Here is a 13,482-nt window from a genome sequence, read left to right on the forward strand (position 1 = left end):
TTGATTATGAATCAAAGACGCTACCCCTAGACCACGGGTCCATAACCCAGCATGTATCAATACAAATATATCTTTATTTTTTAATGCAATTGGTGTCCAGTTATCTGTCTAGCTACATTTGTTGGTTTAACAAATCATCACATTTATCATTAATAAGATCTGTGATACAAGTAAGTGGTATCAGCTGGTACTCAAATTGTGGTGTCACCGCCAGACACCACACTTGCTAGGTGGTAGCTTTTAAATCGGCCACGGTCCGCTAGTATACAATGGACCCGCGTGTCGCCACTGTCAGTAATTGCAGACCGAGCGCCACCACACGGCAGGTCTAGAGAGACGTACTAGCACTCAGCCCAGTTGTACAGCCGATGTTGCTAGCCATGGTTCACTGAGAATTACGCTCTCATTTGCCGAGACGATAGTTAGCATAGCTTTCAGCTACATTTGCTACGACCTAGCAAGGCGCCATTACCAGTATAGATATTGAGATTCTATTAATGTATCATCAAGAGCGATGTTCTACAAATGTGGATTAAAGTTAAGTATTCCAGAAGCTACGTACTTTTCTTTATAGCATTTATTACGTATCCTGTTTCAGACCTCACACCAGCCTGCGTGAGTTTAAGCACGTGCCTTTCGGCTTCCTCTCATTGTGTCTAGGCTGTCTTGTCTAGACACAACACAAACACTGGCCTTCCTCTGTCTGGGGACTAAAGAAACTTTGAGGCCTCTTTAAAAGAAATAATAAAAAGATGACTGTTATGTTTTGATTATACATACCAAATGAGCACTTTTTGCCATATGTGGCTCCATGCAAACTGCAGTAGGACATTTTTGCAGCAGTTATCTCAGCTACATTGACAGAAAAAAATTGCAACACCAAGAAGGAGTTGTGCAACATTAAAAAAAGTTTGTAGGTGTGTTTCTACATCTGAAAGATAATGTCTATTCATATTTCAAATCAGCTGCATAAGAATAGCACTGAATGAGTTATAGTAAATTAAGTTATGAATTTTATCCTACAGTAATCCGTTTGAGGCACTGACAAGGGAAACTCCCCATTGCACTCCATTCAGATTTAGTGGTAAGATGGCCCAGTTGATAGCCTGTCAAAAATCAAACACAGATCAAGCATGAAAACAAGAAGAATGTTTACTGAACTGGGGAAAAAATGCAAAACAGAAACAGCAAAAGGTCCAGTCTTTCAAAGTACAACACCAAGCATAATTGAACAGCTGTGGTGTCATGGTGTTGGACTGCAAAGTGGATGAGCAGCATTTAAAACTCACTCATGCAATATTTTTTATTATTATTTTTTTCACAAAGTTATCAACTGCCTGTCCATTCATTGAAATGTTTATTCTCTTTCTGTAGTCTTGGCAATTATCATACTATATACTGATTATAGAATATGAGTCATGAGGTCAGAATAGATTACTTCGCAAGTGAAGGGGATGAATAGTGAGAGCAGATGAGAGACCACATAGACATCTCACAGAAATGAAAACAACAAATAAATGTGTATTACCAATTTTACAACAAAGGAATTCAACAGTCAAAACTTCCAATACAGGAAGCAACTTCAAAAACAAGAAAAACATGTGCTTTTATAGAGCACAGGGTAATCTGTGTGACTGTGAAACTGTTGCATTGATTTGTTGCAGCTTATGTGACAAACTATTATGTATTCATAATTTCTTTGGTGGTTATCACATTTACATTCATACAAACACCTAAAGGAGGCATATCTCACACACTCATCAGGTGTCCAAGTAAGGTCTGTCAATAAGAGATTCCTTTCATATGGCACACGTACTGTCACTAATGTTGTGTATGACACACCTAACATCTTTTCCAGTGGAGGATTCAGTTGACTCATTGCATTGTCATCAAAAGTTCGTGGTTCCCATTTGAAAGCCACTTCCTTATGGCTGCTAATAGAGTAGTTGTGCAGAGTCAACTTTCATTATGGGTCTCTTCCTTACACCTCGGTGCTGCAAACAGACATTACACCAGGTGACAGATATAAATATGTATACAGCAAACAGATACATCAGTCACTGGATAGACAGTTTGTAATTTTGTAAAAAATAAAAAAGAAGGAAAAGATTTGGCACAATGGAGCATTGAACATGGGCTCGTATGCTTTGCAGTTCAACACCATCTCTGCTTAACCACCTGGACCATTCACTGTTTCTATTTTGCTCTTTTTTTTTTTTTCACCGGTAAGTACACCTTCTTCCTGTTTTCATGCTTGATCTGCGTTCAGTTTTAGACATGCTGTCCACTGGGCCCTCTTACCACTAAATCTGGAGGGGGGGGGGGCAAGGTGGGTTGGATGGGGGGGTCAATGGGGATTCTCTTGTGAGGATTGTAAGGTCTAAAGCATATTACTGTCGATTCTGAGACTGCAGCATTTATTCATGCTCCTGAAGTCTCTTGATCTTATGGTGAGTCAGGTTTATCTGTTCTGTAGGCCCACACTGTATACATTAAATTCATGAAAAGCTGTATCACTGGTTTGCCCAATATTCACTTAAATGTGGGATCAAAGGTGGTGTGCTTTAGGCCCTTATGGATCTCAGTGTCCCATTGGTGTCCTAGTTAAGTGACCAGGTTGGTAGACATTGCTACTTTAGTTTAATCATTTCCACAAACGGCAATTTGTGTTCAGAGCTGGTTGTTTACTGTGAGGGAATCGGCTTTCATGTGTAGTGTAAACATGAAAAATGTTGAATCTATTGTAAATGCTAAAAAAAAAGCAAAGCTGTGAGCGCAGGTCATGAGTCATGCTTGGGAAGGTCACTTAGTAGATTACTTGCTCATGAAAGGCAAAGGTTCTGAGTTCGAGTTTCAGTCCAGCACCCAGTTTTAATTTTCCATGAAGTTTCACATCAGCATACACTCTGCTGGAGAGTGAAAATCTCATTCTGGGAACATAAAGGAAATTACCAGGAAAAGTCAGCCACAAAGGGACTAGGGCCTCTGAGAACTGATGCTTTGATTGAGAGAGTGATGAAATCAAATAAGCATGACTACAAGCAAACATTTAACAAGGAAGTGTACAGTTAGTGCTAGTTATTGTGTGGGTGCAGTGTAAGAATAGCTAATTTTCAGCCCAGGAGTAAATTCGTGGACTAATACACCCATTAGGGATGTTGTACATTTGACCAAAAGAATGGAAAAGCACAAAAACTTCCACTTAAACAAAAATGCAGAATGGAGAGTTCTGAAAGCTTACACATTATTTTGTTATTGCCCTAAACTGTACTTAATTATCACAAAACTACAAAATTCCACAAAAAAGTTCTTTCTATTGGCTGATAAGCTGTGCATCTTTTTATTATTATTATTTTTATTACAGTTGTTGTTATTGTTGGCAGTGGCTGTAGTTGGAATGAGAAAGAAATGCAACAGGAGACAGTGTAAGTGAGAGAGAAGATAGTGGCAGTGGAATACATTGCAAATCAATGAAAGAAAAGGAAACAATGGCAGAGTCACATATATGAACAGTGGCAATGAGAAGGAGATTATGAGTATGCAGGCTTAACTACAAAGAGAGACTAGGTAAAAGGATTTAGAACATACTGTGTTAAAAGCACATGAATATGTTCACATGTCAAAATTTTTGGTGAGGAAGTTGGAATGCAGATTGAGGCAACTGATTCCCCACAGAAAACTGTCTGAGTCTTTTAAAGAGGAGCGCATTTACCTTTTTGTATTCCAACAGGAGCATTTTTCTGCTGGGTCTCAACATTATACTCAATTTATACCTGTAACTTATATTAAAATTTTGAAGATTTTATGTTTTTTGAATATATTTCACTAAATATGTAGTCAGTAGTCTTGGAAGGTTAAGATACCGTTCTGCAGTAAAGCAGTGCAACATCTGACTGTCACACTGTAAATATTATTTCACACTAGAAGGTACATAAAATATGCAACAAAATATACCAACCTTCTTTTTTACAAATGATATTGATGTAACAATAGTGTGAAAACAAAATAGCATCAAACATGTGATCTTTCATTATAAAAGATAATTTATTGTTTAATCTCCAATTCCAAATATAGCATCATTTTAGAAATAATAGTGTACATTGATTGAGGTATGGTTCATGCATGTTAGCAAATTCAAAATTAAACAAATAGTTATTTTTATGATACTGTCTGCTAAAATTTCCATTTTTGTGCTGCAAAAAAATACCTATCTGTATGCTTGTTAATGCAGATAATTTAGTTTTTTTGCATGGAATTAATTTTATTCAATAGCAATTTCATTTAGAAGGATGTATTTAGTTATGTACTTGTGAAAATAGATAATTATTAAATTTATAGCTTCCTTTCCTAGTCATAATGCAGAAATAATCAGTCATCACAAAAATATGTATTATATATACTATAGTCTCATTATAGGGCCTATTACATCATTTCAGATATTGGTATTTTGCACTGTTCTGTAGTTGGTAAGATGTCCTTCAATTTAATTTATAAAAATATTATCTTGTGAAAGCTTCTCTCATACTAATGTTATCATTAATATTAATTTATTTTACAACACATTTAAAACACAATTTTTCCAAAAGGTGGTAATTACAAGAATGAGAAAGCACTCTCTGCCATTCATAAATTACAGCTACTTTCAGAAGACAGTTTTAACCCTGAAAATGACAGAATATCATTCTCATGAACATAATCTTATGAATTTCATTTAATGTAGTTATAAAGTGTCATTCAAGCCTCAAACTTCTAAAATACTTGACTTTGGAGATTTAGAAGAACAATTTCATGGAATGTTTTTAAGGTGAGTAGTACTATACTAAAATGAATAAATTCTGAATAAAATCCTACAAACTTCCTGAACAGCATTAATGAGTTTAATTATTTGTTTCAGAATGGCCACGCTCTTGTGAATTTTTATGTTTCCATAATCATATGTTGTATTGAATTGAAGCTCCCTCTTCTTTGGTAAAATATACTAGGAAATACCAAGTAATGATATTTTTAGACACAAACATCTATGTGTCTTCATTGTAGCAGCAAAATTTAATATAAGATATACACCTTTTAGAGTCAGATGACAGTGCACTAGATCATACATGCCTCAAGCTAGGTACAGTACAATTTCCTTTACTACTTACTGGAGTGAGGCTATAGCTGCAAGATAGCATCTAACTCAAATATAATAGCTATTAAGTTCTGCCACTTCATTCAAAGATCATACATGTGTACCAAGAGTACTGATGGCATATTTTTTGACTGAAAAGTCTTCTACATTTTTCAGATAATGGAACTTCACATTATTGTCTTGTTCATTCATTATTATGTAAGACAATTCATCATTACTTTCCTCACCCTCATACTAATTAATTTGTACTATCAACAACATTTAACTCTTCAGAGAGTCTTTCACAAGGTGTCCTTTGGTTCATGCGAACTATGTATTAATTTCTGCAGGCTTTTTATTAAATGTTTTTACTAGGGATTCTTTTTTCACTGGACTGTCAGCTTCCATTCCACATAAACCTTTCTTTATGGGATCTTCTTCATGTTTGTCTTCTGGTTTTGCTTCTCTCAGCCAAAATGTCTCCATCTTCCCTTTACCCTACAAATAATGAAGAAAGTGTTTATTAGTTTTGGCTGTTTCTTGACAACAATACAACAGAAAATCATATAATATTACATGAAATTGTAGCTGAAACATTTGTGAATAATTGGTGCTATAAGTTCACACACATACACACTTTCTTTTTCAGGTATGTATGCATTTCTCTCTCTCTGTTTTCATCCCTTACTGGAAAGGTACTTGAAGCCTGCAGTACCTACACTCAAAATGCTGTTCAATGACAATGCTGGATGATTTTAAGTTTAAGTTATTAAGATATTCGTTATTCAACTTGATTTGATGCCATCAGATTTTCAGCTGTCTGTGCCATTCACTACATTTGCAAATTAAGAACGAATCTTAGGGGCAGTGTGACGACCATAATGAAGTAGTAGGATGATTTACATGTGCAGTAACCAAGATAAAGAGGCAGTAGTGTTACATCTCAAAGATGAACTTGAAACATTTAGCTTTGGTCAGGAGCAGGTAGAGTGTCTATGGCTCAAGCATAGAAGAATAATTGGCCATACCCTTCAGAGAGATGTACTAACAGGACAGTTCATAATTGGATGGACCCCTCAATGTATACAGAAAATTCTTAAAAAAAGCAGTGACTGTGCACAATAGGCCTGAAAGAAAGCATAAGGCTATAAATAGAGGTATGTTAAAGGAATCTGTTGTTGTGCTGGTAATCTAGCTCCTTGTTTCTTCTTTGTCGTCATTGTCTATGAGGTGAGGACTGTCTTGGACTGGTTATTCCTAGTTTGTGTGGGTACCATGTAATACATTCTCTGTTAATACAAGCATTATGAACAATGTAACTGTAATTTATCTTTACCACCACAAATCTCATTCTGTGTATGAGTTATGGGCCGAGATAAGTAAACCATGTGGCGAACTATGTCTGTAGACAAATAACTGAACCTGCATTTTAGGTTATGTGACCACATTGTGAGTGATACTTGTTTCGATTTGTGTCTTGTCAAAGTCTTTGGCATTTGAACTCATGGCTTTCAAAAGAAATCAGTTACATGATTTAGTGTCTGTGAATTTGGGTTTCCAAAAATGTCTTCCAATGTAAGTTTGACTAAAATTACTACTCTAGTGGTAGACAAACTGAGGAACAAGAATGATTACAGCATGTGGAAGTTTGGAATTAAATTAATTTTGATGCACAAAAAATTATAGGGTTATGCCATAGGTGCAAGTACTGCTATGAATGCAGAGAAGGATTTAGATTAAACTTCCTGATAGGTTAAAACTGAAGGAAGGTAGGAGATGATGTACTGGTGGCAGTAAAGCTGTTAGGTTGGGTCATGCTTTGGTAGCCCAGTTGATAGAACACTTCCCATGAAAGGCAAAGGTCCCAAGTTTGAGTTTCGGTTGAGCACACAGTTTTAATCTGCCAAGATATTTCATATCAGCATACATTCCACTGCAGAGTGAAAATTTCAGTCATGGGTATAGATGCTTTGCATATGGATAAATTTCTGTATGTACACAAGGAAACCACAACAAAGGTAATAGAATCTTGGAATATCCTGGAAAATAAAATGGAGAATAAAATGAAGTGGATGAAACTCTGGGATGCTCTTTTGATAATATATTACCCAAATTTGAAGGAAATGTTCAGAGCTACATTATTCATATTCTGGATGTAGCCAAAAATATGCAGAGCATGGACAAATCATCAGATGATGGGCTGATTGCGCTCATTATGCATCGAGATCTACCAAACGTTTTTCTCATTTACAGGAAGGGTATAGTGTCCAATACAACAGATGAAAATTTCACATCAGAAATCACCAAACCAAAGCTACTAAATGGAAGTGTTGAAGAATACTTCAAGTTGGGCAGAGATGGAAGTGGTTGCACATTATTCACAGAGCATTGTAAGAAATCACATCAGGTTTTCTCCAAAGACAAGCAAGAAGAGACGAAAATAAAATGTTCCAATTGTTAGAAGTATAGTCACTTCATGTCCAGCTGTTCCCAGAAGCAAGAAATGTTGAAGAAAGAGTTCAAGGGATCAGACAAGACATTGTTTTGTGCATTTGGTATGTCGAATTTCAACTAGAATGAATGGATCATTGATTCTGGAGCATCACACATGACTTCAGGCAAGGAATGGCTTTATGATTTTGTATTAGCAAACTACAAACAAAAAAATTTGATGTTTGCTGATAATGTTGAACCAGTAAGTAAAGAGAAAGGAGATTTTATTGTGAATTCACCAGGTATACCTTCCATGAGGAATGTTATTCTTGTCCCTGGCTTAGCTGCTAACATGTTGCCAGTTTCTAATTTGGATGAAAAAGGTGTAAATGTTGTTTCTGGCAAAGATGGATGTAAGACTCTCAGAAGTGATGAGCTACCTTCTTCTGGGTCAGAATCAAATGGCATTTATAAACTAAAAAATGTTGAAGCTGTGTTGCGAGATGAGCATACTCTCACTGTTAAAAAAAAAAAAAAAATTGTAATATGGAAGACATACGGCACCACAGATGTGGTAATGTTAGGGCTAACACTGGACTTAAGTAATATTTACAAGGAGTTGGCATAAGGTTGAAGTGTTGTGATCTGAACCTGTTGACAAGTGTAAATTGCGTGTGCATGGTAAGATGTCAAAATTCCCATTTCCTAAGACTGGAGGGCAATGTACAACAGATTTGCTTGTCCTTGTGCTTATGGATTTATGTGGTCCCATGGAGCAAATGTCACATGGTGTGGCTAAGTTCAGTGGGACATTCTTTTATTTTCTTGAGAGTAAAGATCAAACATTTAAATTTTTCTGTTTGTGTAAAACTTGGGCAGAAAAGAGAGTTGGTGCAAAGATCAAAGCATTTAGATCAGATGATAGCAGTGATTTTGTGAACTACAAGTTTGGTTCATTTCTCAGAGAGAATAGAATAGAGCATTGGATTAGTGTGTCCTATAGTCCAAACAAGATGTTGTAGGGAGAGAAGTACCAGGTCAATTTGTGAGATGCCATGGTGCATTTTATTTGAATCTGGTCTACCTAAGCAGTATTAGACTGAGGCATGCAATACAGCTGTTTTCATAACAAACGGTGTTCTTCACAGAGCACTTAATAGTAACACTCCGCAGGAGTTATGGCAGGAAAAATTGTCTCGTCTGAACAGTTACAGGTGTTTGGTTATCGATCCCTTCCCCATTACCAGATCAAAATAGAAGAACATGAAGTGTCAAAGCCAAAAGACTTGTTTTTGTAGGTTACGATGAAATTACCAGAGGTTACAGACTAACTGATCCACATAACCCGAAGAAAATTCTGAAAGGCGGGAGTGCCATTTCTCTGGAGAGTGAGTGCATGACTGACAGGACCAGGACACCAGCTGTAAATAGTGAAGATGTCTGTATGTTCTGGCAAGATGAAAAGTGTGCTGAATGGTGAGAGGCAGAGACAGTAGCAGAAGTCAGCTGTGCTGGAGGTGACAGAGCCAACACGAATAAAGAACCACACTACATCGCAGATGCTCAGTCAGTGGTAAACATAGAAGAGACTGAGATGTGGCCAACAGATTCTGATGCTCCGGGAGAGGACCAGTCAGTCAGAAGAACAGACTATGTACCCAGACCTAAGGAGTACCTGGATTATGTCACCTATTTGGTAAGTGATTATTCCGGTTTGGGAGAAAATCCTTGAAACTTGGAGAACACCATGACAGAACAGTGGTGTTTGGGAGCATGTGGACCCTACAAGGAGTATAAGTATTGTAGGTAAGAAGTGGGAATTTAAGTTGAAAAGGAATGCAGGTAGTACAGCACTCCGCCATGCTAAACTTCTTTCTAAGCAATTTACACAAAAGTTTGTTGTAGATTATTATGAAACCTTTTCACCTGTTGTGAGATGTAGTACTCATGGAGCTCTCATTAGTTTACCTGTAAATCTTGATCTTAAGATTTATTTCTGTTATTAAGACCGCTTTTCTGTAGGGGACTTGTGGGAAACTATTCTTATGAAGCAAACACATGGTTTATATCATAAGTGAACGGAGGTGAATTCTATAATGTATCTAAAACCATTTATGGTTTAAAACAGTCAGCAAGACAGTGGAATGAAAAGGCAAAGAATGTGCTTTAAGACCTAAATTACATTACAAACGCTGATGAAGAGTATGTGTTTATTGAAAGGTCAGCTAAAAATCTTGCAATTGTTGCTTTGTATGTAGATGATTTTTATGTCTTTTGTAATGGAAATGTGCCAATGGCTTTGTTTCAGTGGTAACACTGGTTCACATCAGATCGCCAAAGTTAGACACTGTTGAGCTTGGCTGGTACTTGGATGTGTAACTGTCTAGTCTGCTGAGTGCCGTTGGCAAGCAGGGTGCACTCAGGCCTTGTGTAGTCAATTGAGGAGCTACTTGATTGGGAAGTAGCAGCCTGCTACCTCCATGTTCCACTGGACTCGATTGACCTGTGGATTTTTATCCATCCTCAGGGCACTCATTTCCCTGCCACCAAACATCTTGCTAGTGTAAAGGTCAAGGGATGTACCTGTATATTGATGATGATAAATCACACCTTGACTTGTGGCAGTACTGGCAAACCACCCACAATGAAGTTGAGCACCAACCACACTACCATACCTTCTTCTCCAATTACCTAAGCCACTCCCGCTCAGATGGACTGTGCCACGCATGGTTGGCAATCATTCCTCGCTCCCCCCCCCCCCTCTCCCCCCACCCCTGCTGAGGTCTGAGACTCACCGCACTACATTTCTATATCGTACCCCACAGCGGGGCAGGTGTGTGGACAGGCACCCATTTCTTTTCTGCACTATACCAAGCCAAGCCGGGCATTCCCCCCAATTCTGGTGTCCCTGACCCCTCTTCTTGGCTTCCGCCCTCCTTTCGTGCACTTCTGCCAGTGGTTCTTCCGGGGACATTGTGGCCAGGCCTCGCATGTTGAGCCCTGCACACTATGCCTCCACACTCCACCTGCCGAGAAGGACGATGTTACCACGTCCCCGCCCCTTCTTCCCTACTGCTCTTTTTGTCTACAGATTCATGCCTCTTAGCTAACTTTCAGTTATTCTTATTTACGGATGCACCTATCTTTATTGCCATCATAACTGTTATTAAGACTTGTATTAAAAAAAAATTCTGAGGGAGTAGTTCAGGAATGGGGAGGGGGAGGCACCATGGGCAGGCCTTGATTTCGACACCTGTCCACCCTGTGTCCACCGGCCTGTAACTGACTGCTGTACTTCCTCAAGGAGAAAAAAATGGGGAGGGTGAAATCTGGATTTCGGTTCTGGTCTGGCACAAATTTTCACTGTCGCCAATACAGTGTACAGCTGGAATCTGATCGTATTCGCAGTTGCGAATACACTTCTTGTATTTCCTCAGTTGCACAACTGAATTGTAAATTCGTGAAACGAAAAATATAAATTACTTGTAAGGGAAAAATAAAAGGCATTTTAGACATATTTAAGAAGTGGTAGTCTGCTTTATTGTAGACCATAATTTCTAAAATGAAACATCAATCGTGATGTAAAACAACAGTTAAATATCCCTGAAAACTCTGTCAATATTTAGGATGCTTCTGTAAATAAAAATGCTCTTCAGTAACGTATTGTATGTGGTCTTCCGCAGTTAGATTTGTAGTTGTATATGCATAAAACAGATACTGTCCAGTGAGTCAGTTACAGCTGTTGTTTTTAGAACTGGGTGTAAATTATTATCTTGCTTGAGTACATCCTGTATTGTAATGTCATTCTCCAAGACTCTGTTGATGGAGGCTAATATTTTCCTGGGCACATCCAGATCAGAATCTTGTTGTTACATGCGAGGACATGCTCTAAAGCTTCAACCAGTTGACAATAGTCGCTATGTGGAGTAGGCGTTAGCTGTATTTGATTCAGCTTGTGACTTGCGGATACCTTCTTCTTAAAAACGCTATACAAAAGAGAACTTACTTTAGATCATAAAACTGGGTGACTGATATTTCACCACATCTTAGCCCAGTTCTTATTAGGAAACTTCATCTCGATTGTATTGCTGAGGTGGCCTTATGTAAGTATACAATGAAAGTTACGAGTGTTAAGTTTTTGAATGTTTTCTTCTACATAGTTGAGTTCATCGTAATATTTTCGAACATACTCCATCTCTGGATTTATTCATCCGACATTTATTGAAGCACACCGGTTGTCAGGATCCAAGGTGACAAACAGGTTTCGTGAAATGTTTCCTTCTTGACTATACAACAAATTTAAGGCGCAGTTGAAGAACATCGCCGTACGTCGTCATTGGATGTCTTTAACAGCCAAAACTCCATTCAGATGAGGCACAGTGGCAGTTTCCAACGACACTTTGAGGAAATTACCCATCGATACATATCAACAAGCAACAACCAGATTTTTTTCACAATGTCAATAGGGAGTGGTATCACCGCATTGCTGGTGACAAAACAGTTGACGAATAAGACCTTATGTTGTGATCTCTGAGTATAGCTCGTGCAGTTCTGAGTTTCTGATTCCAATTTATGGTACATTTAATGTGGGTTTGGCGTAACTTTCATTTTGTTTTCTGAGGCCACAACATGTCCATATACTCGGCGTAAGGTTCTAAAGGCAGTATTTTGGATTTTTGTTAATTCGCCGTACTTCATCTACCTCTGTCATGAGGTTACTGATAACACTACCGTCATCAACAGGGGTATAGAGGTATGACACACTGTTTTTGTGTTGAAGATGTTCAACACTTATAATGTCGTGTGTAGCTTTAAGAGTAGCAGTTCAAATGCAATAGCATATAATGACATGGACAGAGGACACCCTAACCGCACCGACTATTAAGTAAAGGATCTGGTAATTTTGATTTTAATCTTAGATTGGGTACTACCTACACAGTTCAGTATCTGTTGAGTGAATCCGTCTTTAAAACCTATTTGTCTCGTTATAATCAGTAGGAAAACGTAATTCAATCTGTCAGAAAGAAAAACAAAAAGAAAAACAGACTTATTGAAGTCCTGGTACTGCGCAGGCTTGACACGCTCCAACTACATTCTGTCCTTGAGGAAACGTATCAAAATTTTAAAGTCTGTATTGAGAAGGCTAATAGGCCGAAAACCCTGCAACGTTGTCCTTTGCAGTTTTTTGGGAAGCAGTACAGCCATGCCTTCGGTAAAGGAAACTGGGGAAGAAGTTCTCGACAACAGTTCATTACACATATGAGTGAACTCATGGCCTATCATATCCCACAATTTTGTATAAACGTCAACCTGGAGGCCATCAAGATCTGCAGATTTGTTGTGGTTACTCTGTGGTCGCAATTTTTATTTCTTGTATTGCCGACAATGGAGAACTTTGAATATTTTCGTCATCTCAAATCTGTACGGGAACGCGACCATCATTGTTATATTCCTTACCTCGGATTCCATAATGCAAAGAGTAAACAGTACTCACAAGTTTCCACCTAGCTTCAGGCTCCCGCAGGCGCACACGAATCGACAGGTGCCACACTGTCTCACCCAGCCGCTGTCGCGAACCCTAGGCCTTATAGTATTAGAGTAAAATCTGGCACAAAACCGCATTATCCCCAAAGCTACTACCTGTGCTATTCTTCTGAGAAGGCTATCATTTACTGTGGAGCTTTCAAACATTTCCTTCTCCACATGATCATGAACACAAAGCAATTCTGTCGGGTAAACGACGTTGAAGAACTCCCCAAAGTAGCAGAATGATGCAACGCCTGTTATCTTACTCCACTAGTGTTCAAAACTTAAGAACGAAAGTAACTTTCGCATGATGTCACTGCCAAGTAACTTCCTGTCGAATGTACTGCAAATGATGAGCTCTGCTTGCAAACAAGGCTGGCAGCGTTTACTTCTGTTAACTGCTCGAAACCAGACAG

The 13,482-nt window shown here is 38.3% G+C and overlaps 1 protein-coding gene across 1 annotated transcript in view; it reads right to left on the bottom strand.

Annotated features, from left to right (window-relative positions):
- Positions 1-4,062: 4,062 nt before the first annotated feature.
- LOC126188271 (soluble guanylate cyclase 89Db-like) overlaps positions 4,063-13,482 on the bottom strand; it is a 540,286-nt gene continuing 530,866 nt past the window's right edge. Inside the window, exon 13 of the mRNA XM_049929850.1 lies at positions 4,063-5,605. Within this exon, the coding sequence (XP_049785807.1) occupies positions 5,438-5,605 (168 nt within the window). The 3' untranslated portion in view covers positions 4,063-5,437. The remainder of the gene's footprint in view (positions 5,606-13,482) is intronic.

The sequence above is a fragment of the Schistocerca cancellata genome, chromosome 5, assembly GCF_023864275.1.
Source record: "Schistocerca cancellata isolate TAMUIC-IGC-003103 chromosome 5, iqSchCanc2.1, whole genome shotgun sequence".
NCBI classification, from domain to species: Eukaryota; Metazoa; Arthropoda; class Insecta; order Orthoptera; family Acrididae; genus Schistocerca; species Schistocerca cancellata.